General features: G+C 37.3%; 1 protein-coding gene and 1 non-coding gene across 5 annotated transcripts; both read right to left on the reverse strand.

Moving 5' to 3' along the window:
- Positions 1–4926: 4926 nt before the first annotated feature.
- On the reverse strand, positions 4927–11066 carry LOC149010684 (putative protein phosphatase 2C 34). 4 transcript variants are annotated; one of them, XM_089163375.1, is made up of 8 exons: positions 10705–11066; positions 10516–10577; positions 10157–10404; positions 9665–9973; positions 8659–8776; positions 8339–8562; positions 6379–6608; positions 4927–5998 (listed from the first exon to the last, which is right to left on the reverse strand). In XM_089163375.1, the coding sequence occupies exons 3-7, from the start codon at positions 10397–10399 to the stop codon at positions 6390–6392; spliced, it is 1113 nt and encodes a 370-aa protein (XP_089019501.1). In that variant the 5' UTR covers positions 10400–10404; positions 10516–10577; positions 10705–11066; the 3' UTR covers positions 4927–5998; positions 6379–6389. The 4 variants fall into 4 exon arrangements, with proteins under 4 accessions (XP_089019501.1, XP_089019502.1, XP_089019499.1 ...); XM_089163376.1 differs by lacking the exon at positions 4927–5998 and having other exon boundaries at positions 6029–6608; positions 10705–10748; positions 10865–11066; XM_089163373.1 differs by lacking the exon at positions 4927–5998 and having other exon boundaries at positions 6029–6608; positions 10705–10782; positions 10865–11066.
- A 9162-nt stretch (positions 11067–20228) lies between these two features.
- On the reverse strand, positions 20229–20302 carry TRNAN-GUU (transfer RNA asparagine (anticodon GUU)). Its single transcript has one exon. It is a non-coding gene; the product is annotated as a tRNA-Asn (tRNA).
- Positions 20303–24514: the final 4212 nt, after the last annotated feature.

The following is a 24514-nucleotide window of genomic DNA, read 5'->3' on the forward strand; positions in this document are numbered from 1 at the left end:
GGCCCTAACCTGCCATATCTCACTTTGAGCCCGAATAGGGCTTGGACTCAAGATTTTGGCTGTGAGAGAGGGTCAGGGTCAAAGAATTAGGGCTAAGGGTGAGCTTGGGATCTATTTGTCCCATTTTGGCTGTGATTTTGTCCCTAATTTTCACTCTAATTTTGGTCAAATTTAGGCACATAATATAACGTTGAAAACTCCATTTTGAACTCCTTTAAGATTTTTTTTTTAATGTTTTATTTAATGATTAGGCATATTTAAAATTAGAATAATGAAAGTTCGAACTCTAAAAATTAACAATAAATTGTATTTGTTAGTTACTTACCATATAATACGTTTATATTAGATCAATTTTTTTTATATTAGAAAATTGAACAACATATTAGATTCAAAATTAACAAGAAGTTAGATTATGCATATCAATTATGTATATAATTCAAATTTAATTTGGGATAGCGATATTGACAAGGTCAGGGCCAATCAAGGACAGAGTCAGGGTTAGGGCCAATCGGAGATTGCGCCAGGGTCAAGGCCAATCAGGGACAAGGATAGGCTCAGGGCCAATCAGGCATAGGGTGGGGGCCATCAGGGCCAATTAGGGAGAATACCAATCAAGGCAAGGACAATTAAGGTAGGAATGAGCTTGGCTTGACCCTATAAGGCTTAGGGTCAGGGACAAGAATTCAAAACCTTTAATTAGGGTCAAGGTGAAATAGGCTTAGCCAAAAACATATAGGGCTAGGATTGGGATTGGAAAAGGCCAACCTATCCCAGTCTGTTGCAGCCGTATAACTATGGTTCCCCTCACACTCTTTTATCACATATTTATAAAGGAGTCCACCACTAGTCATTTTGTCAGTGCTCAGAGGTACGTTCCCTCCTAAATGTGCAATGGAGAGATATGAAGGGAGTAAAATCCTCTACACCAAGGTTGATGTTTCAAAACAAGAAAGGGAAAAGAGACATTAGGCTAATGGTGGCACAATAACTAATACTGGTCATGTGATCTAAAATTTTAATTAAGAAGTAAAAAATAATAATGAGACCCATTTGCAGAGAAGAGTTGAGATTCTTTACCCGCGCAAGGAGATGATTGTGCACCGGTCACACTCTTTCATCACATAATAAAGAGAGGGTCCACCACTAATCTATCTTGTTAGTGATTAGTAGTGAGCCCTACCTAAATGTGTGATGTAGATGTGAGATGAGTACAATAAAGATTCAGATTTTGCAAACATGGATTTGAGTTTAGATTTACCATTAGCTTGTGTATGGATTAAGATGCAGCGATTGAATATGGCCAGGGTTACTGCTTGAGCTCATCTCCAGCTACTCCTTTAGCTCCGGAACTTTGTAGTCATTGTGAGAAATGCAATCCTTTATAACTGAAAACAGTGGAGAATGTCATTTCGTAGATGGGGATCATAGGGACAAGCTATGCCAATGTGATATATGAGATGCCAGAGGAAGATGAAGAGGGAACAAATGGACATGCCCACCAAATCAGCTAATGATTCATGGCTTCTTTTGATACTAGAGCAAGGGTGCTAATCATACAACAAAATGAATTATTCAGAATAATTCAATGAGTTAATTTATCAATGTGGTAAAAAAAAAGCAGACAAATTAAAATTTGAATTCTGCTTTAGCTTTGAGAATTATTCATTTATTTAGGAGAAAAAATCGGATGTTTAAGTTGAGAAAAGATTATATGTAGAGTCTAAGTCTTTCCTCTACTTCCAAAAATTATGATATAATCTTTAACAACAATGCATGATAACATTTCAAAATGAAACATTTAATGTGTCTAATTTGAATCATAGAGACGATAGATAAGCCAATATACTTGGGTTTTTGTGAGCGATTAGAGAAACTAATTCAAAGAGAGATTAATTGTAAAAAGATCATTATTGTTTATTAAACAAATCCAATTGATGAGGAAAGAATAAATAAACTGAATCCGTCCGGTTTGAGCCCAGTCCGATCAGATAGGAATCAAACCAGTTCGGTTTGAGCCTAGTCCGACTAGTTCGGATCAAGTTAAACCGACCAAGTCAAGGTCGGTCGAATAAGTACAAAGGCTGAATAGCAAGGTAAATCTAAATAAGATTCTAGCCAAAGAATCGATATCCAGTCAAGACTCAACTACTCATGTTTGAGTAGTACTCAATGACTAAGATTCAGATCGCAACATAACTAAGGTTTGAGTCCCACTCAAACTCATACTTAGAAAAGCTATAAAAAGGTATGAGAACACAAGAGAAAGGTACGCTGAATAGAACTATCACTATTCAAATTTTTATTGTTCATTACTTTTTTGTCTTCCTTAGTCGGATCCCTAACTAGATCGTCGGAGGTGAAAACTCAACCTCCACGGTCGAGCTCATTCTTGCACAATTCGAATTTTTATTGTTCATTACTTTCTTGTCTTCCTTAGTCGGATCCCTAACTAGATCGTCGGAGGTGAAAACTCAACCTCCACGGTCGAGCTCATTCTTGCAGGTTCAACCGGCTGAAGGGACGAACAGAATTTTGCAGCAACACCAATCAATACTCAATAGTTTATTATGATATAAAACTAATATACACACCAACAGAGAGATTAATTGCATATAAAAAAAATTACAATTTTGGATTTTATAGGTTCAAAACATCCTGTATAGACAAAGAACTTAACTTCATCTACCATTCTCAAGTTGAGAATCTCAATTTAGTTAAATATGGTATCGGTTTTAATGCAACACAGATGGTGTATACCTAATTGTGTCATTGATTTTTTTTTTTTTTTTTGTATCATTTATATATCTAAGACATACCAATATTGTATTCATACAGTTTGTGCATCAAAACCATCATGTTAGGGATAATGGATGCCCAATCACAAACAGAGAAGAACACAAGCAAAGCACACAAGGAGAATTTAACGTGGTTCGGCAAAACCATGCCTACGTTCACCAGAGAGAAAAATAGTTTCACTATTTCCAGAAAACCTCACACCACTCTCACACCCACAAAGTGATACCCTTTGCTTGCCCCCAATCCTTATCAGGATGGGTTCACAGAGAGAAAAAAGAGTCTCACTATTTCCAGGAAACCTCACACCACTCTTACACTTACAAAATGCTACCCTTTGCTTGCCCCCAATCCTTATCAAGATGTGTTCCCCAATCCCCTACATAGATTGATTCCCCAATCTCCTACAGAGATTGATACATATAGGTTATTCTACAGAGACTATTTATAGGGAAACCTAAAACCTAATCCCAATATAATTACAATTTTACCCCAGTATTAGTAATTGACCAAAACCCTGTTTCAATTACAAATACAACCAAAACCATAATTACATGGACCCACAGAATACAAAACACCCAAACCCAACAATTTCCACCTTGGTTTGAATTCTGCAAACCACCTTGAAGAAAACCGTTGATGATGTCTCTCTGCAATCACCCGTCTCTGTGTATCCACCACACCTTACCGCATGGCCCACATCCCCTCCAGGAATTCTTATGTTACTGCCATCACTAAACCAACATGGCACACACCCCCCCCACCTTGGGTGTCCCGTACAACTCATCACCGCTATACACGCATGACCCACATCCCTTCCAGGAATACTTTTGTTACCGCCATCACTAAATCAGCATGGCGCACACCCCCCACCTGGGGTGTCCGTACAGCTCATCGCCGCTATACACGCATGACCCACATCCCAACACATTCTATACCGACATGGCAAGGTACTTATTTGCAAATGTGGATATAAAAATGGTACAGTTTCAGATTTAGGTGCCGAGTTTTTCTACCGTACTAATACTGTATTGAATACTGATATCATACAGTTTAGAGGGGGGCCTCACTTTGTTTGCTCACTAGCTAATCAGAGCTTGCAATGAAAATCAGGAGTCAAGGAGCGAGAGAGAAAAGTTCTTTTGTTCGATCTTTGATTACTCTTCTCACTCTCAGTTATTTAACAACAAGAACGAATAATTTTAAGAAACATCCATCACCTGCCATTTGTTTTTCAAGAACAAGAGAACATCAAAACTATTTTTAAGACTATTATCAAAAGCATCCGTAATGACTATCCTATTCTTTTTCTTGGTTTTTCTTACAACTTTGCACATGTTACACATTGACTTAGGACTTGTCTGATAACTCATAAGGTATTTCTCCTTCGAGAAACAACAACAGTTTTGAGTGTTTCTAGAAGCAGAAACACTTTTTGGACGTTTAATAAAACTTACTTATGGAAGTAGAAATTGTGAAGATTAATTTTTACGAAATTTGTCTTTGTTATGTTTAGAGTGTCAAATTCCATAAATATTCTTTCTAAAATAAAATTATCTCACTTAAACTCAACCCGCAACCAGTTTTGCTTCAAGTTATTTTTGCGCCAAAAGTGTTTCTCAAAGCAAATTTTTTCATAGATTTCAATTTATGTTGCACAAATCATGCGAAAGGAAACAACTTTATCAGACATGTCTTAAACGCAATTGGTTGGTGGGCAAGACAATTTTTTTCATTTCTTGAAGCCTGAAAACATCCATCAAACTATACTTGAGCTCCCCCCCCCGCCTATGGTAATGGACTATTCACACCAGAGAAAATATTTGGATCCTTAATTAAACCATCTCTTATGTTGCAGCATTGCTCAAAGACCACATTTATATTCTTTTGATCTTGAAGTTAAGGTCAATTCACAGCGTGCCCGAAATTGGATCAACAGATTGATGTTCACCGCAACATAACTTGCATTTTCAGCTGTTCAAGAGTGGTGAACAGTTAATGGTGTCAAAATTGAACGGTTTCAGAAAAACCCACATTTGATGCATCATAGTCGAAATTGAAAGATTGAACAATTGGTATTATGAAACGGACATGCATATAAGTAAGATTTAGCAATTAAAAAATGCATACATATTTCAGTATGAGTACACATTGAAAATGTAGAGATAACTAACTTGTGCTGTTTCACTGTGAGCTAGATTGTCCTCACAAGTTCTTGGCTAGTCCAAAATTTGGGAACAAAGCACTCAGAGGTTTCCCTGTGGATCCAATCAAATGAAAGATAGGGCTGGTAAGGACTGGGAGAGATTCTTTCCCTCTCTTACATTTGGGTCAGTAGGCTCTTTACCTATTGCTTTGTTGCACAATACTTGCTACTTAGTTCATTGCTTGACCTCTGCTACAGAGGTGTCCACACTGGCTAGCTGGTGAAACTGAGAGAACAGGCACACTTCGAAGAGAACATTGAATTCTGAAAATATAAATCTATGATGGAGAATTTGATTCATAATCATCTTTCTAAAGAAGGTAGCTGCAAAATGATGGAGGGATTCTCACAGATAAACCGGAAACCATCTTCAAGATTTTTAATATTTTATCTGAATTCTGTTCATCCTAAATCAAACAAATAATGTATAACCAAAGAAGACTTCTCTAGTCACAAGTATGGTACTAAGGTTACTCACCCCATAAACTCGATGTGCAGCAGCATGGAAGTTCCCCTACACGACAGTACAATACTCTTCTTATATATTTAATACACCACCAATCATCTGGTTTCTCTGAAAGATTTAATAATTGAAAAGTGCAACAAGACATTCTTAGCCTATTGCACAGGCAACCCAAATGTCAACACAGTTGCTCAATACAAAATCTTGAACAAGACTACCAGTCCTTTTGCTTCATTTTATGCCAAGAGCAACCTGTAACCATTCTACTCGCCGGGTTAGGCCTCTGGTCTGGTCTTAATTCTATGGATTACCACTCACCAATAAAAGTAAACCTCTCTATGGAATTCTTCTGGCTTCACAGAATTTACTCTTCCCGTCTTTTCAGCCACTTGAAGCACTTGAGAAAAGAAAAAGGGGGGGAGGGGGAGGATGGTTGCGCCTAGTGCAAAATGCTCCTCCAGTTAGCAGGCTCCAAGAAGGGTCAATTGTAAGCCACTTGAAACACTCATTGGTGGAAAACTTTAAGAACACAAGCTCTGTGGAAACAAAGCACCAGAAGAACATGAAGCATATGTAAAAGGGAATGACATTCTTCTATCGTCATTGAACCTCATCTTTGACAACATATGCAAAATAATAGAATTCCAGGAGACTGCACAAGCTACAATAAAAGCACTCTCTGAAGAGAAGAGAAAATAAGGACTGTACCAAAATGTTTATGAGAACAAAACCATGGGCCTCCTGACCAATTTTAAGTAGTTTCATTGAATTGTACTCAATTATAAAGGTTAAAGTACATGTAAACCAGGAAACAAAGAGGAGGGGGGTGATTAGGGAGCTCTGAAGAATGTGTATTCTTTTCACAAAGTAAATACGCATATACACATTGTCGCAATAGACCAAAAGCAGCAGTTACCTTGCTCATTGTCAGACTGTTTTCCACCGGGATAGGGACTGGACTGGCTGATGGGAAGAGGAAGGGTGCAAAAACAGACAAATGGCCGAAATGTCATCCATTGCAATCCCACGCCTCTTACATTTCCATGCACGTACTGCACATTCAACCAACCGTTTTGCTGATTTAGCTCTATCTGGTGTTGATGAAACAATCTCTACTGCTTCTTGGTTGGATATAACATCCCACACCTCAAAAAGAGAAGGAAATGAACATTTAGATTCAGGGATTTTGTTGTAACAAATAACAGTTAAATAAATTCTAAAGAAATTCAATAATAACAAAAGGGAGAACATTTTCTGTCCTGTCTCCGCATGGCTTGGGAGATAATCTTTCTCCAAAGTCCTTGGTTTTATGACATAAGGACATCCAGTTGACTTTGTTAACATGTTCATGTCGAGTTTTATTCCAGACTAAATAGACTCAGCATGTCAGAATAAAACCAGAAAATTGGTTACAAGACAATTCATATTCAAATGCATATGTCTGCGTCAATACAAGAAGAACAGTCAAAAACATGGTGTTTTACGTGGCTAAAATGGCTCAAGAAACTTGGGCATTAGGTCATCCAAACATCAAAGGTAAGTGTCGAGTGAAGGATTTGGGAACAGAGAGTTAAAAATGTGGTGGGCAATAAGCAATCTTCTAAATCTTCTTTTATGTGGTGTTTTTCTTTTTTTTTTTTTTTTTTTTTTTTTTGGGGGGGGGGGGGGGTAGCTGGATCTCTTTATTCCCAACCATCCTACCATCCTTGATTGGACCAATGTGAAGAAGCTATCCTCTACATGTCTCACATAAGATACGATATTCCCACTCCCCCCTTCAAATTAAGTTATAATTATAGAATATGCTTTATTGATCTTTTTTTCACAACAAAGAGAGAGAGCAAAAAAATGTTCATAATACAAACTATTGAAAAGAGGTAAAAATATTTCAGCAATAAAATTCACAAGCAAGTGAGGTGGTTTTTGTGACTATATTAGAGGCATTGTGCCATTCTTTATTATTTTGGAGTCATGGAAGGAAAGAAACAATCGTCATCAAAATGAAGGAGTCAGACAACATCAAGTCAAAGGCGGGTGAATTTCTTATATAGGAGAAGGATGTGGAATGATTCAAGATAATAGGGGATCCCATATTAGGGGCTTTGCAAATTATTATGGCATCAGTACAAACTTTGAGACGGAGATGAGAACTCTGTTAGACGGTCTTAGTCTGTGCATCAGCTTGGGTCCTACAGGATGCACTTCGACTATTCTGAATACTGTGTCTCAAAGAGCCTATCCTCTGGGTAGTTGTTTGTATTGGTTTCACTAAGTCCTTGATTTTGTTGGCATGCTAGGAACAACTCCCTTGTTCTGTTATAGAGAAGGCAACCGAACTGCTGATTTTTTAGCCAATCATGCTTGCATGACACTGCATAACACAGATATCCTTTCAGGGCAAGAATTTCCTCAAAATCTTAAGAGAATTTTGCACGAGGAGAGAGTTGGTTTTCTAGTGTTTAGAATGTAGTTGTGTTTGTAAGGAGGGGGAGGTTGTTACTGGTTGAAGTGAGCTAGAGTGCCAAGGTTGGGGTAAGGCAGGCTAAATCCCCCCCCCCCCCGTGTTTATTTTTGTTAGTTTCTATTAATAAAATTTTAAGGGCTTCCCCAGGTCCCAGATAATATTTAGGTTTAGAATAAAGAATAAAAGAACCTTATGTATATTTCTTGAGACATTAATATCATAGCATAGCTGAAAGAATAGATTCTCCAGTTCTTAGCTCTTCCAAAACTTATCAGCGTGTTAAAATAAATAACATAAGAAAGGTTTCTATATGTGGCTAAATCATCACAAGAAATTGATAGAAAGTAATAAATAACTAGGGGCAGTGGATTGAGAGTAAAAAATTAGCAATATGAACACTAACAAGACATACCCCATCTGTTGCCAGCACAACAAATTTGTCTCTGCATGTTATAGTCCTTTGCGTGACTTCAGGGACGGAAATGACTCCGTAGTCCTTCACACAATAGTCTCCAAAGGCTCTAGACATTGCCAGACCTGGTGTTTCCTCATCTGGTAACCAGACCCTGTGCAGCCCAGGTTCATCTTTTAAACAGAAAACCCGTCCTTGGCACTGTGTTATCCTCTCAGCCTCCTCTGAACACACATTAAGAGAGGTGTTAAAAGTTAAGTGGATTTCCCTTTTTTTAATCTTCAGAGGGTAGAAGAAGGAGAGAGGAGATAGAAACTGACGAGGTAAATTTGGCTTGAAGTCGACAGTTAGTTGAACCGGTATCAAGCTTCCATCATCAGAAGTGGTAGCCAAAACAGCACGAGAGTCCCCAACATTTGATATAATAATTTCTTCACCCTGTCAAAATATCACATTGGAAGAGCTTTATCCAGGGTCTCAGTAAAGCTGACTAGTAGAATATGTTGTACATTATTTGAAAGGTATATAAATAATTTCATCCCAGATTAGAATTCTGCCCTTATTAGGAAAAGAGAAACACCATCTATAAAATGTCAATTGCATTAATGTCAAGAAAAAGAAAAACAGTTACAAGGGGAGATAGTTATCTAACTAATTTAGATTTCATGATATAGGCTTAACCTTTAAACCGCTAAATGGGAGATAAGGCAAATATGAGAAGACCAATCTACTTATATAACTTTGTCAACATCTCAAAAACATAGGATTAACCTCTTAACCATTACAAATCAATGATAAGTTTGCAGCAGGTGCCTACTGCAGAGGCTGGGTCACAATTCAAGCACTAAATAATCAATCACTAAATAAGGTAACAAAGGACATATTACCCAGAACTGTCTTCTCTCTTACAAATTTACTAGGTGTTTCAACAATTGCTTAAGGTTCATCCACCGGTGGAAAATAGAAGAATATCAAACTAACTGCATCCAACTTTTATTCATCAATCTGTACATTAAATGCTTTTCTCTCTGATTGGCAACACCTATGGGGAATCCACACAAAAGCAACAGAACCAAGGTGTAATACAGTGTATACCATCTTCCAAGCCCCAAGTTGTATTTGTAACAACATGGGTATAACTAACAAATTGTGCATCAAGAAAGCTGTGATTTGGTCCCCTTCTTCAGCATTTTTATTAATTAAGAGCAAGAAAAGCTTACAGAGGATGAGGTTTCAACTAAACACACATGAAGTTGAATGCAGACATCAAAACAACTAAGCCACTAGATCTAGTATGAGACATGATAAAACCAAGTTAACTATTACCTGTCTTACAATTGTCAAAGCAGTAGTGCCACTATTGAAGGAATCAATCCTCCGATGGTTCTCAAGCTCCTGGTCAATGGATGCACAAGTTCTTAAATAGGATTCCTTCCAAATATCAAATCGATGAAGATTCTTATCCGGTTCCATATCACATTCAGGGTCAAGGGAAGTTAGAGCAACAATCTCCTGCCAATTGCAAAGCAGAGAAGGAGGCATCGATTCCCTGACTTTTTTTGCTACATAGTGGCCCCATGGGCCATGCCCATCAAAAACCCCACAAAAGATCATGTCTTCTTGGCATCCAAATTCCTGCCAAAATGAAGCAAGCAAACTCTACAGCTTCATCAACTAGAACAGAGAAAAAGAAGTACAGCACAAGCAGAAGAGAACCAAACTGCATAAATGCACTTAACTTAAAGAAAAGAGTATGCCTACGTATGAAACTATGAAGCAAGCATATCAAGTTTCTGCAACAGACGATACAAGCCATACCTCCCATACGATGAAACAGTCCTGGTTCACTCCTTTATTTCCTCTCTTGGAGAAAACAGAGGCAAAATTGTTTGAACTTTCAGCGTTAACAACTCCTGAAGAACGCAATATCAAATCATTCTTCAGTGCTTCTTTTGCCATTGCTTCAGCAGCTTCCTTTGCGACATCACTTCGACAATTCTTCCCCCTTCTGACGGAAAAAGATTTCGCCAATCCATTGAACAGAGACGACAGATGCCCCATTGCCTCTACAAAAGAAGCTAACCAGACAAGTTACAACTCTGAACCTTCACAACCTTCACACATGTATGTCCATTATGTATATACGAAATTCTCCGTGACAGTTCAGAATGACTCACCTCAAGCAAATACAATGGCCGATATCAGAGAATCAAGTGATCCATCACCAGAAGTATGGGATCTATGAACACAATAGTAACCCAAAATAAAAAATTAAAAATATTAGGAATATCCATCCGAAAAGAATAATAAAAAAAATTTTCTTTCTGCAAAAACCAGATTAAAAAAGAAAAAGTTTCCAATCTTACATAGATTTCCACCATCAGAAAGTCTTTTTCACTCCACCATCAGTCTACATACAAATTTCACCAAAATCCTTTCATGTTCTGTTTCAAGAAGATCGAAATCTTACAAAGCTTAGAACCCAAAAGAAACAAAACCTGGTTTTTGCAGGAGGAGCTTACATACCAAAACTTGGAATTTATAGAACAGAAATCTAACTGAAGTGAGGAAAGGCAGATTGTCTTGGCTGGAATCCAAAGAAACTCCAGCGATTCGTAGAAGCAAAAATCTCCAGCCGTTCCCAGTTCAAATCCATTGAAGTTTGAAGCTTCTTTTTAAGTTCCGAGAGAAGAGAATTTAGAGAACAAATCTACCGTCGTTTGTACAGCACATCAGTGACCCTAGTGTACGTTTAACTGATTAAAAAAATCTTAATTTTACTGGAAAGGTTCGTATAAAGTTACTGAAAAGACATCGATGACCGTAAAAAAGACTAAAAGTTATGAAATTGATTAGTAAAATAATTAACTGATGACGAAGGTGATATGATAGATAATCAGGATTAATTACGTGGAACCATGGAAGAACAAAGATAGATAAATTAATTTAAAGAATTTCTCGACTAAATAAATATCAGAGATTGTCGTCTGACCGCCAAGGTCGATGTTTTGAAACACGAAAAGGAAACTGCGACATTAGTCCAATGGTGGTACGAAAACCGGTATCGGTCACATGATTTCAATTTTAAAAAATCCATGGCAAAAGGGAAAACTTTTTTTTGAAATGGAGCTTGTTACCCTGGGGGGAAACTAAATTACTAATATACGCGCCTAGTGGGTGTAAACTCAGGATCTTTCCGGTGGGAGGACGGGTCTTTAACAACATGACTAACTCATCATTTGCAGAGAAAACTTGTTTGGGTGTTAAACGCTGCACCATACAGCTTATGGTCAAGATCTAAACTGAGTGTCTGAGATTTTGTTCCACTCAAGTTTCGACTTGACCATCGGAATTTACCGTGGGAGGACTTTGCAGAAAACTTGTTTGGGTGTTAAACGCTGCACCATATAGCTTATGGTCAAGATCTAAATGAGTGTCTGAGACTTTGTTCCGTTCTGACCACAAGTTTCGATCTTGACCATCAGGACCTTCCCGTGGGAGGACTTTGCAGAGAAAACTTGTTTGGGTGTTAAACGATGCACCATACAGCTTATGGTCAAGATCTAAATGAGTGTCAGATTCGACCACAATTGCCGGTTTTTTTTTTTTTAAAAAAAAAAAAAATTTTCTATCCTTTTTTGTCAAATAAGAAAATTTTCTATCCAAGTGAGGGTAGAAAATTATGACCCTCTCATGCTCGTTTACCACATACTTGGAAGAGGTCAATTACAATTTTTTTTTTTTTTTTTGTCTGAGGTTCATCCTGGCCAGTTCTGCGCACACCTCGATTACATCCTCAGAGGGAGCTTTGTCGTTCCCAAGGATCAAACCCATGACCTCTCCACTGAAAAGTATGAATCTTACCACACTATCAACCCTGCATTGACATAGGTTCATCAGAGTTCATCTTGTCAGTTGTAAGAATTTAGTGGAAAGTAATGAGGGAAGTACGTATATTCTTTTGAATCGGTGGACAAGCAGCTTGATAGAGAGGCCCTGTAGTCTTTGGATTGGAATTTTGCAAATAATTGATTTGAGTTTAGATTAACCATTCACATGGGTATGGATGAAACAAATTTGAATTTTTTTTATAGAGCATGAGTCTCACACCTCACATGAGGATTTCATGGCTTAATGAAATGTGAACATGAGAATACCCTACAACCAGGGATCAGAAAGAGGTCAATCAATTGTACATAAAACCAAGTAAGTCTTCCTAACTGGGTTTCAACCAAGCAGGAGGGGAGATATGATTTTTTTTAATCACCTTTTGTATAGAATATTTAAACATAATGCATGAATAAGTATCACATTATACAAAAATTTTGCATGCATCAACTATTTAATGACATGTTAAACAACTATCCAACAATTCTATCGAGGAAAAAGATATTGTTGATTAAAAAGTCATATATGAAATTTATAATCATATTTATATTATTATTTCACCTTCTAGAAGATCTTTTAAAAATTTACATTGATGACTCTATTTAGTATTAAACTTGATATCATAATATATGCTTAAACAATAATCTAAACTAATAATTTATCAAATTGATTAAAGGGACAAAATTATTTTTGTTGGTTGGCCATTTAATGCCTAATTGATTTGATTCCATGATTTGAATAAATCACATGTCAAATTTTTAAATAAAATTTAAGCTATCTTAATTCAATTATTTTATATAATCACAAAATCAACTCTAATTGATCGGAAATATACGTATAGACATGATATATGTTTATATATTTGGAATTAAGGTTCACTCAAATCAGCGTACATGATACGTGCACTTAAACTACATCCTCAAGATAATAACTTTAAATAATTTAATATGATTTATATTCATTTTTCGAAAACAAAGAAAAGTGTGATGTACACACTTGTTATAAAATAAAAGGTCAAATATTTTTGAGAAAAAAAAAAGGGGGTTTCAAATTTTAACACCATGGTTTAGTGCTTATTTATTGAGTATTTCTTGCATCATTGTATCATACATGTAAATAAAATTGGAAAAATATATAGTTTAAAAAACAAGAGCCGTTGGATGAGGTAAGCAGAGTTATCAATATGAGATCATTGATTTATTTTTTTAATCACAATTTGACCGATTAAAAAAAGCATTAACCACGCATGCACTTTAATGTAAACATCACATTATGAAGAGATTAGTGGAGAGATTTTGCATGTGGGCCCCAGTTGGAGGAAAAGACCACGGTGTTGGGTGTTCCACGCATGGGTCATGGGGGTGGGCAAGCACGTCCTCCCTCGAATGTGCAGCGGCGGAATAACACTTTTTGTCACGTGCCAATTTTCACAGAACCGACTATTTTGACTTAAATTAACTTTTTTTTTGGTTCGAAGCTGTAAATGTTTGGATTGTTCGTCGAGACAAACGTGTCTTTCAACAATTCTGCTCGGTGGTTCTAAGAGTCGTTTCCGTTTCTTTCTTTGTTTCATAGGATTCTCGATCAGGTAGGTTTACTGGGCGCGGAGGTAGGTGTGGTCCCCATGACACATGGTGCCACATTGTTGTGAAGCGTGGCTACACAAATCTAGCGGTGCAAAGCGTGTTTGTCTCTCATTCATAAAGATGCTTTGGGAGTTTGGAAAGCAAGGTTTTTGCTGGTAAAGATTATGTGAATCTGACTGACTTGTCTTCTGGGAAAACAGTTATGGCAAGAGATATATACCCGTCAAATTCGGCATATACAATTGTATCATACATGGAAACTACAACTAATTCGTTTAGAAAAAGGAAAAAAAATCATACGATCGAACGGCTATGAAGAAAGATCATGAATGAATTCAACGATCGAGAATAAGATATGAATCTTTTATATACTCACGTATCACGAAAATTAGAGGTATCTAAATTATTTTCCTCCATTATCGTTTTCAATTAAATTCTGCAACTAGCTAGAGCTCTATGGTAATTCAATTATTGACTTAACCTTCAGATCTGGTTTGCCGACCGCTGAATCGGCCCATATTTGATGTTGTTTTACAGGAATTCAAATGTTGATCAATTTTCAAACGCATCAATATGTATTATCATGGGATGAGTCTTTCTTTGCAAGTTAAAGGATGCGTTGGTCATTTGAGATATGAACAAGAGGCATTTTGGTCATTTCCTCGATGTTATTTGTATATTTTGTGTGATGGGTTAAAACCCTAATCTGGATCATGTCTGATTCAAAATAAGAATATCTATGTCTTATGTAAAGTTGAAAATGTTGTCCACAAAAGATCCTTGTCTAAGGAACAGTGAAAATGTTGATATATCTCGACTTTATGTTATACATTAATTATGCAACACCCAAGCAAAACCCATTTGACATACCCTTCATACGGCTAGTCAAGATAATGTTCTACAAGTGCAACTAGAAACTCTAAATTTTATCATAGAACAAAAGAAACAACTCCCTCTAACTAAATTATCCTGTAGATGATATATGTCGACTCTCTTACCCTATTGAGTCTATTATTTTCTATAAGCCTCCACAAGCTATCAATGCCATCGTAAACACTAGGGTGTTGTCACTTGTATGTGGGATAGAATGGCCAAACTCCATTCCATGGCTTCATGAACTCGTTGTAGATGATGCCATTAATCCTCTGATATGCAATGAGATTTCCCATTTACCAAAGAAAAGTAGGATGATATCTATAATCAAGATGCATCAACCGCACTAGGAGACATTTTGTTTGATGGAATAAAATTGCGAGCACAAAAATGGGTGGAAAAAAAAAAAAATTCTAATGAGATTTTAAAAGTCCTATTTGGTTTAGGGGGTAGGAAAATGAGCAGATAAGTTCTCTCTTAATATATGTGGGTCCTACTTTTTGTTATTCCATGTATAAAAAGATTTCACCATATTTTTTGGGATTTTATAAAAAATTTAAACTGAACTTGTGTAGGACCAAGGATCGAAAAATCACTCTATGTCGCTGTGTGTAGGTGGTTGGCGACATATCGCGATATGTCGGGCGACATTTGGAGGGGTGTCAATGAAAAATCGACCCCTAGTTTCGAAGAGTATTTGGAGTCATTTTAGTTTGAATTTTATTGTGTAGCCTAACTTGATTCCAATGAATACACTCGGAGTGTTATTCTAACCTAAAACATCACATAAACTAATATTCCTAATCAACAAATGCCTAACTGTATGTAGGGAAAATTGAAAGTTTGGAAAATTCGCAGGTTTGTATAAAATCCTGCTTGATCAACATAAACAATGTAATAGTCAGCGATAATGAAGCAAGATATACTCGTAAACATCGAAAATCGAAGCAACATAAAGTTAAAATGTAATAGGAGAGAGAAGCATATCGGAGACATATCAGTGATTAGCGTCGACTTGTTGTCAACCTCGTGTCGCGTCGCCCCACTTTGACATGGAGATATATCGCCAACACTCCGAACCATGTGTCAGACTTATACACTTTGACTGTGGAACTCCTTTATTAATTTTTTTTCTTAGTCTAAAAACTCGTACATGATCATTCAACCTAAACTCGCCAAACCAAGAATGAACCTAAACTAGTTCAAATCAAATCAAAATTGACCCCGATCAACATCAATACATGTGGAGGCAACTGATTCTTTGTTAAAAAGGGGAATTTCTTTCTAAAGAAAAGAACTGATATTTTATTCTCTTTTCTAATTATAGTTGGAAGGTAAGACTCCAATTTCAAAAAAGTAGAAAGGAAATATCATTGCCATTAGAACACACTTGGTTTTTGTGAGTTGGGATAAAATCATAAGGAATTGACATTTTTTGTTTCTCATTATCGATATTCCATTTCGGTGGTGGTTGTTGGACCGACACAATCAAAATGTCCAACAAAATCTTTAATGGTTGGCTCCTTTAACTACATCTTATCCATTAATTAAATGAACCGTAATCTTATGCCATTCCATTATATCTCTATCATATGATTTCATGAGTTGCTTAATAATTGTTGCAGAAAGGAACTGCCTCGAACATAAAAAAATAAACCAAACCCAATCAGATTTGAACAGCAAACGGTAACTTCTATGTTTAGGTATCCTGATGTAATCTCTCTTTCATTTTTATAAAGTATGACGTTTCTTTCTAAAAATAGACAATGTGAATTTAAAAACATAATTATAATGAAATAAAAAAATGTGACAAATTTTTTTTTATCCCTCTAATAAATCAAATAATAATCTCCCATGTGTTTTTTATAGAGTGATAACAAAATCTTATATAAAGATAGATTAGGTGGAAGGACTTACACCATAATGATGATAACCTTAGTCGTTGTGATTAGTTTGAAATAAATTTTCTATCAATTATCTCGTTAAAAATTTTCTCTAATTGCGAGCCTAAGTATTAATATTTCACACATGAAAAGATTGTTTGAAGAAAAATTTCAGAATTTTGAGAAAAGAGTAAAGGAAATTTCAACAAATTGGGAAGGAGAAAGGAGAAAGGGTGCAAATGTTGATATTTCATATATTAAAAAGAACTATAAGAAAATTTCAAATATTAGAAAACAAAAAAGGAAAAAGTAAAAAGAAAATATTTAGGGTGTGCTTGGTATTGTTCTTAAAAAACTTCTTTGGCGTTCTTCTTTTATTTGGAAACGGAAAAATGGGTTAAAGGCGTTTGTTAAACCAGATCATTCTTTTGTTTTTTAAGAACGGACCGATCAGACAAATGGTATGAACAACCCATTTGTGGAGAGCAAAAGTGCAGAGGAAGGAACCTACCCACACTGAGCGACACCCCACCTAACGCCGTTTGAGGCGGAGAGACTTGTCTCTGTAGTCTCTCCGCCACCGTTTCACCCTCCTGTCCTCCCTCATATGCTCACCTCCCTCCTCTTCTCTCCTCATATGCTCGGAAAACCAGATCTGGAGTTTTTGGCTTCGATCTGTTGTTTTTCCCATCGATCTCTTTTATCGTCTCATTGCCTCTCTTTGTTTTTCCCTTCCATCTCTATTTCTCCATCTCTTTCATCCCCCACTTCTCTTTTCCCTTTTTCGGTTCACCAAAAAAAAAACCTCTAGTTGCAATGAACTTTGGTGCATACCGCAGAACAATTCCAGTTTGGAAGTTCAAGTTCTTCTGCGGCAAGCTTTACAGGTACACCTCTACGGCAGTCATGGTAAAAAATTCGAGGGAAACTCAAGTTTCGACCGGGTGAAAATGGGTAACTTAGGTGGAAACTTGAGAAATTTCGAAGAAATCGAAGACTTTTCCGTACAAGTTTCGATAGGTTTTAGAGAGTATTTTGGGGGTGAGATCCTGTATTTAAGCTAATTATAGTATAAAGAATACATTTGTTGTATTTTGCTAAAAAAATCAATGTAGATATGTCATTCAATGTACATAACATCAATGAAAGTTGTTCAAAAAGTATATTATAAACTTAACTACTTAAGCACATAACATTCAATATATAATTTCTAACTTCAAAATAGTTGATAATAAAAGGAAAATACAACTTAGTGTTAAGAGGAGTGCCAAGAGTGGATTCATCTTGTGAGCTGAGTAGTACTATGCCTGTAACATCCTCTCCTCCAACCAACTAAGATAGAAATCCCATGACATTTTATGCCTATGGTTGTCAAATTAATCGACAACTGTAACTTTATGAGTCTGGTCATCAATATGCTTAAAATAACCAACCTGAGGGAATACGCATTTTGGATAGGGAAGTCCTGATGGAGGGGGTATTTGTCGTGGTATTTGGGGAAACATGAAATAAACAAAAAAAATTGAAAAATTGGGAAAGCTACAAAATTTACAGGAAAAAGTCCCAAGTTTCCACGAAATTTTCCAGGTTTTTACGAAATTTCCCAACTTTCCATGAAATTCCCCAAGTTTCCACGAAATTCCCTAGGTTTCAACGAAATTTCTCAAGTTTCCATGAAAAATTTCAAGTTTCCACGAAATTTTTCAAATTTCCACGAAATTTTCCAAGTTTCCCACAAAATTTGGGAATTTTTTTCCTCATGAACCAGTTGGTCAAACTGGGTTGAACCAAGTTTCGACAAGTTTCGACAAAATTTTGACAGTTTTGATCGAAACTAAGGACTTTTTTTCGGTCCTCGTGAGTTTCGTTTTCATTTTCCAAAATGGAAAATTTCGGTGGAAATTTCGTAAGTTTCAATGGAATTTTGTTCTATGACGGCAGAGATAGATGGCAGGTGAAAACCTTCTTCGCAATATTGATGCTAGCAATGCGACAACCGTAATTCCGCCCTTGTGGCGTGTTTTGTGTCTACCCTTTTGGTGTGTTTTGTGTCTACCCTTGTGACGTGTTTTGTGTCTGCCCTTTTGGGGTGTTTTATGTCTGCCCTTGTGGCGTGTAAATCTCCGCATTTGTGGTGTGTCTCCCCCTATGTGGTGTTGGTGTTTACATGTTGCTATATTTGTTACAGCTTTCGTTCTAAGGGTGTATTGGGCTTGACCTATCCCTTAGCCTGGATGACCCTGTCTATTGCATGTACGATAGTTTGGTCAATTTTCGCTCATTGGTTCGGACCGAACCTTGTGTTTTCATGCATCTATTTGTTGTATTTTTCCTTTCTTTTGTGTGTGTATTTTTCTTAGTTCATGAATGAAGTGTTCTTTACCAAAAAAAAAAAACATTTTTCAGGACATCAAAAAAATGTTTTTAGTAAAGAACAAAAAAGGAAGTGATAAAATTGGCTTCGATTGAAACCTTAGAACGAATTTATCAAATACCAACTTATTCTAATTGTGTTGTGAAAATATTTTCAAAACGGATTTATCAAAAGCCCATTACCAAGTAAAGAACAGTTTTTAACATAGAAACATTAATAAATAATCTTGCATAAGAATTGGTTTCTTAAAATGAAAACGTTACCAAACGCATACTTAGAAGATCTTATAATCAAACCTCTGTTCTTCTTGATCAGTATCTAATCTATTTTTTACAAAAAAATGGATGTAAATTTCTTTGTGGATGTGTGACATGTGTTCTAACATCACATTAAAATGTTGAGATTCATTTATAAATCACATCAAGTTTTTTTTTTTTTTTTTTTTTTAAATTAATCACAAACTTTTGATGTGACTTGTAAATGAATTTCAACATTTTGATATAATGTTAAGACACATGTCTCACATTTTCAAGGAAATAGATGTTTAATTTCCTTGTGAGAAATGAATTCAATAAAATTCCCTATTCTTCCACCTTTTTTTCCCCTTACATTTTGATACGGGAGGATTTATACCCGACCGGCTTCGGACCTAGGTGGGGCTAAACTAGACACTTAATCGGGACCTTTATCGACTAACCAAAGAAGAGCGTTGTTTACGTTGGACCTATATGGCAATAACGCCCTAGACAGAAGGTCAACTATGAGGATGATTAAGCGGGACGGACGACAAGGGAGCATAGTCTAGGGAGAAATAACGGCTCTCGCCGAGAAAACCTACCTAATCCAGAAAATGTAACACATACATTATTTAAACAATGACTCACACCTCTGGTAAACATCCAATACATTCTGAACATAACAATGTGTAGCGCTTGCACGTGATCTTAATTTGTTTACTAATTGACATAGCCATTAGAGGTGGCTGTCCGGCATACGAGCCGGCCTGTGTCTAACTTTTCTTGATGAGTCACTAATTGACATAGCCATTAGAGGCGGCTGTCCGGCATACGAGCCGGCCTGTGTCTAACTTTTCTTGCAGGACTCATCGTCTCGGGAACCAGAAGGGGCTTAGTCGACATCTAAATAATAACTAAGATGCATCACATTCCTTGGACAGTTAAAATTTAATGAAGACTTAAAAGCTTAATGAAGAAGACAATCATGGCATGAAGCATGAAATCTAATGAGAAAAAGTTTATCCAAAAAAGAAATCAAGTTATATAAACCGCTAGAAGGAGGGCTTGAACCTCCGACCTTGTGGTTAACAGCCACACGCTCTAACCAACTGAGCTATTCCAGCACTTGCATAAATCTTTCTTTTTTTTTAAATAACATAAGTTTTTCTTAGCAGTTAACTTGTGATCATCAAGCAGATCTGGATGGGAAATTGAAAACAGATTGAGTACCTCAGATCAAATGCGATGCGCCAATGGATAACTATTTATAAAAATTAACAGAAATGGATAAAAAAACACCAACTTGTGGGAATTGTAGAAATTGCAAGACACCGCTCAAGCAAAATGCTGTTTTGTTTCGCAGTATCGTTTTCGGTTTTCAATCGAGTTTGGTTGCTGAGGCTGGGGAGAAAAGCATGAAAGTTGGCTAAGGATTTTGTATCTACCATGTTATAGTGGAAGTGGACAACCTAAATATATTTTAGACTTACCCAAAACCACAAGAACTGATGTTCATCTTGGAAGATTAACTTCATTAATTAATATACATGCAGGATTCTATTAACTTAAATTATCTGAAGGCCTTCAGTCCATTGTATTAATTTAAACACTATTTTTTAAGAAGCTAATAATGTGGCTGATAAATGCAGCAGAATCACAGGATTCTTTGTTTTCTAATGTGTCCCTCCCACCCCTCAAACCAGATGTACGTTTTCTCGTGATTCTAAGTTTTTATATATAAACTTCTGTGCTAACCACAGAAAGATATCATCATTATTATACAAAAATATCTTCGAAAGATCCAAATGGAATATATTACTTATTTGTAAGCCTCATATATATAAATGCATAGCTCTCGCCACCCTTTGATACTGACTTCCTAAAAGGAGTGGTGGTTGTGATTTTGTCACACCATTCGCTGGCGCTTCGTCCCCACAAGCACCAGATGAGAATGCCTTTGTTTCTTGGTCATGTCAATCCATAGAAAGAGCAAAAATCTGAACACCCAATATGCAATTATACAAAAGGAAACCAACAACAAATAAACTTGGTGTGCATGGTGGAGTTGGGTAATTTAAAGGAAAGGAGAAGAAGGGAAGAGAAGATGAAAGGGATGATCGAGAAGAAGAAGAAGAAAGATAAGGTGGGAATGATTAGGTGCATGTAATGACAGCAATGATCAAACATTTCTATTTGGGGCGGTGATCACAATAATGACATAACAACACACTTTAGCTATTCCATATGTGTGTGTGTGTGTGTTAAACTCACAATGAGTCAACACATCGATTCAGTCAAACTATTCTCATCAAAACCCTAACATGGAATCACTCGCCAATTTTGTTCCTTTGCTCAGGGTGTTCTTGCTTCTTCGATCGGCAGTTTTTGTCTTTGATCTGTTGTTTTCGGTGTGGTTTGTGTTTCTGGTTGGCTTATGCGCCACTATTAATGGTTCTTGAGTTGTTGGTCTTCACATTTGTGATTCCGTTGGTTCTCTGTTTTGCCTCTGATTTGTTGTTTCTTTGATAGTTGAGATTCTATGTGGTGCTTTGTTGCTTCGATTGCTGTTTCTTCTTGTTTGGAGCTCTCTCCATTTTGAAAAGTGTTTTTGGATCTTGTGGTGATTTTTCCCCGTGTGTTTGGTTTTTCCTCTATGTTTTCTTTTGTTTTCCATGTGCTTTGGGTCGAAGAAATTTTTTTTTTTTTTTGGTAAACAGCACTTCATTTAGATAACTAAAAAAAGTACAAACACACCTGCATGAGAACACAAGGTTCAAATCGAACCAAGGAGCGGCAAAAGACCAAACTGTCGTACATGCAATAGACAGGGTCAGCCAGGGTAAGGGTTGGGTCAAGCCCAAAGTGGATCATAGCCACAAACCCTTAGAACAAGAACACCAAAACAACACCAACACCCTCGAAGGGTAACAAGTTACACGCCTCAAGGGCGGATATAACACCCACATAGGGGGACAAGTTACACGCCTCAAGGGCGGACATAAAACCCACATAGGGGGACAAGTTACACGCCTCAAGGGCGGATTCAAAACTCCTACAATTACAGCGATAGTAGCAGCGAAAGTGTGGATAAGGTTCAGACCTCCCATCCAGCAATGCCGTTAGGCGTACGGGTCAAGCGCGACACATAAAAACTTGTACCCAGACTTGGAGTTGTTCTGCGGTGTGCACCAAAGAGCCGCTGCAATCAAAGGAACTATTATGTAAAAAAAAAAAAAAAAAAAAAAAAAAAAAAAAAAAAAAAAAAAGAAAGAAAGAAAGAAAGAAAGAAAGAAAGAAAGAAAGAAAGAAAGAAAAGGGAAGAGGGAAACGGAGATGGGGAAACCCTAGATTGATTATTGGATCTGAGATGGGGAAGAGGGAACGGAGATGGGAGAGGCAGAGACGGTAGGGAGAAACGGGAAAGGTGAGGCGGAGGGGAGATGGAGAACGAAGCAGAGATGGTAGATGGGAGATGGGAACCACAACGGGGAAGGTCACTTCAAGCAGAGTTTTTTTTTTTTTTTTTTTGATCCGAATGAAGTGGGAGATGGAAAAGGAGGCGGAAGTGAGATGGAAGAGAAAACGATTCAAGAGGCGATGATACTATGGAAGTGGGAGATGGAAAAGGAGGCGGAAGCGAGATGGAAGAGAAAACGATTCAAGAGGCGATGATACTATGGAAACAAAAAGATGAGGTGATGTGAGAGATCGGCAAGAAAAACAACAGATCGAAAGGAAAACTTCAGATCTGGTGAGCAGGGAAACGCAGATAGAGGGAAGAAACGGAGAAAGAAAAAACAGAAGAGAAGAAATGTGGAGAAGACAGGAGAAGAGGGAAGAAGGAGAAAGGAGAGAGGAGAGATGACGGAGGTGAGGGAGATGAAAAGAGAAGAAAGGCGGAGAGAGGAGGGCAAGAAACAAGAGAGGCGGAGAGCCTGTGGAGAAACAGCAGGCTCTCCGCCTCAAGAATCGGCGACGCTTAGGCGGTCAAAACTCGTCGTTGCGTAGAGGAGGAGCAGCAGCGCCTTTCAATGCCATTAAGAGAGGGTGCTGTTTGCGTTCTTTACTTACATGAACACTTCACTAGAATTAGAGGTCCCAAACATTGCCTCCCATCTACAATCTTGGGTCGAAGAATTTGATCCCAAGGTAAACATAGGACTTGGGGCAAGTTTGGAATTTATGGACTAGACTTAAGAGTTGGCTATGTACAAAAATATTGAATGCTAGAGAAAACAGCAAGTCAATGCAACTCTCAAGTCAAGTTCAAGACATTCAGGTTGAGAGACCTTATCCTTAGAGGAGTTGAAGTGTCTAAAGTTGGCACCCAGATGGGAGGGCCCTAAATTTTAAAGGGTGGTCTAAACAGGAAAGTATCAATTGAAGGATCCCATCGCTGAAAGAGATCTCAAAACTTGGTCTCCATTTTTCTTTTTTCAGTTGCAAGCACCATATTACAAGGATTTGCACTATTTTAGCAGACTTAACACCTCTCCAGATAACTCTAAAAGACTAAGTGTGAAATCCCCCAAATTTCTAACCCTTTTACCCATGGTTTCAGGACCGCGAACCCGAAACTTGAGTAGGCGACAACTGTGAACCGTTCAAGTTGAGCTTGAAGGTTCGGAAATAGACCCCATGATAGTGGAGGACCCTATAAATGACTCGGCTACTCTCTTAGAATTTAAAAGGAGAGAGAAGGTTAGTCATAATGGTGTTAAGAGGATATCTTGGCACATCTGGAAATCGTTGAAGAAAGACCCAAATGTCGAGGTAAATATACCCAAGTGTAGGCCCTAGAAAGACCTTTCAAACAAGATCGAGATCATCAGATTTGGACCCCGGATGAGGGGCAACCAAGGGCCGGTTGACTGGGCTAGGTCAACCGCCCATTGCCCAGTACAAGGTAAATTTGGAAAAATGGGACTATATGTAGTACGATACCGTATGACCATGCATTGGGCCTAGAGTTGTCCTTGACAGGCATCATTTCTCATATCAAATGCTAATGTGAGAGAGTAATGACTTATATCCCCAACTATGGATTGATGTGACTTGACCAAACAATCACGGAGAACCCAATAAACATCTCTTGTTGAGGGAGAGTGACTGAAACCGCCCAGAGGAGACTGTTGTACAGTTTAATACGTGTCAACCTAAAGACCTTATGATAGAGTTAGAAGCGTGATTTTATATTCATTCAGTATTAATCTTATATGTGTGATGTGGGAATTTGTGGATGAATGCTTGATATGTAGTTGAGTTGACCTCACTGAGTTCTGTTGAACTCATTCATTTTATATGTATGTTCTGTTAGATCTTACTACAGGTTGAAG

This window comes from Hakea prostrata, chromosome 7, assembly GCF_041222555.1.
Source record: "Hakea prostrata isolate BN-2017 chromosome 7, UWA_Hpros_2, whole genome shotgun sequence".
Lineage (NCBI taxonomy): Eukaryota > Viridiplantae > Streptophyta > Magnoliopsida > Proteales > Proteaceae > Hakea > Hakea prostrata.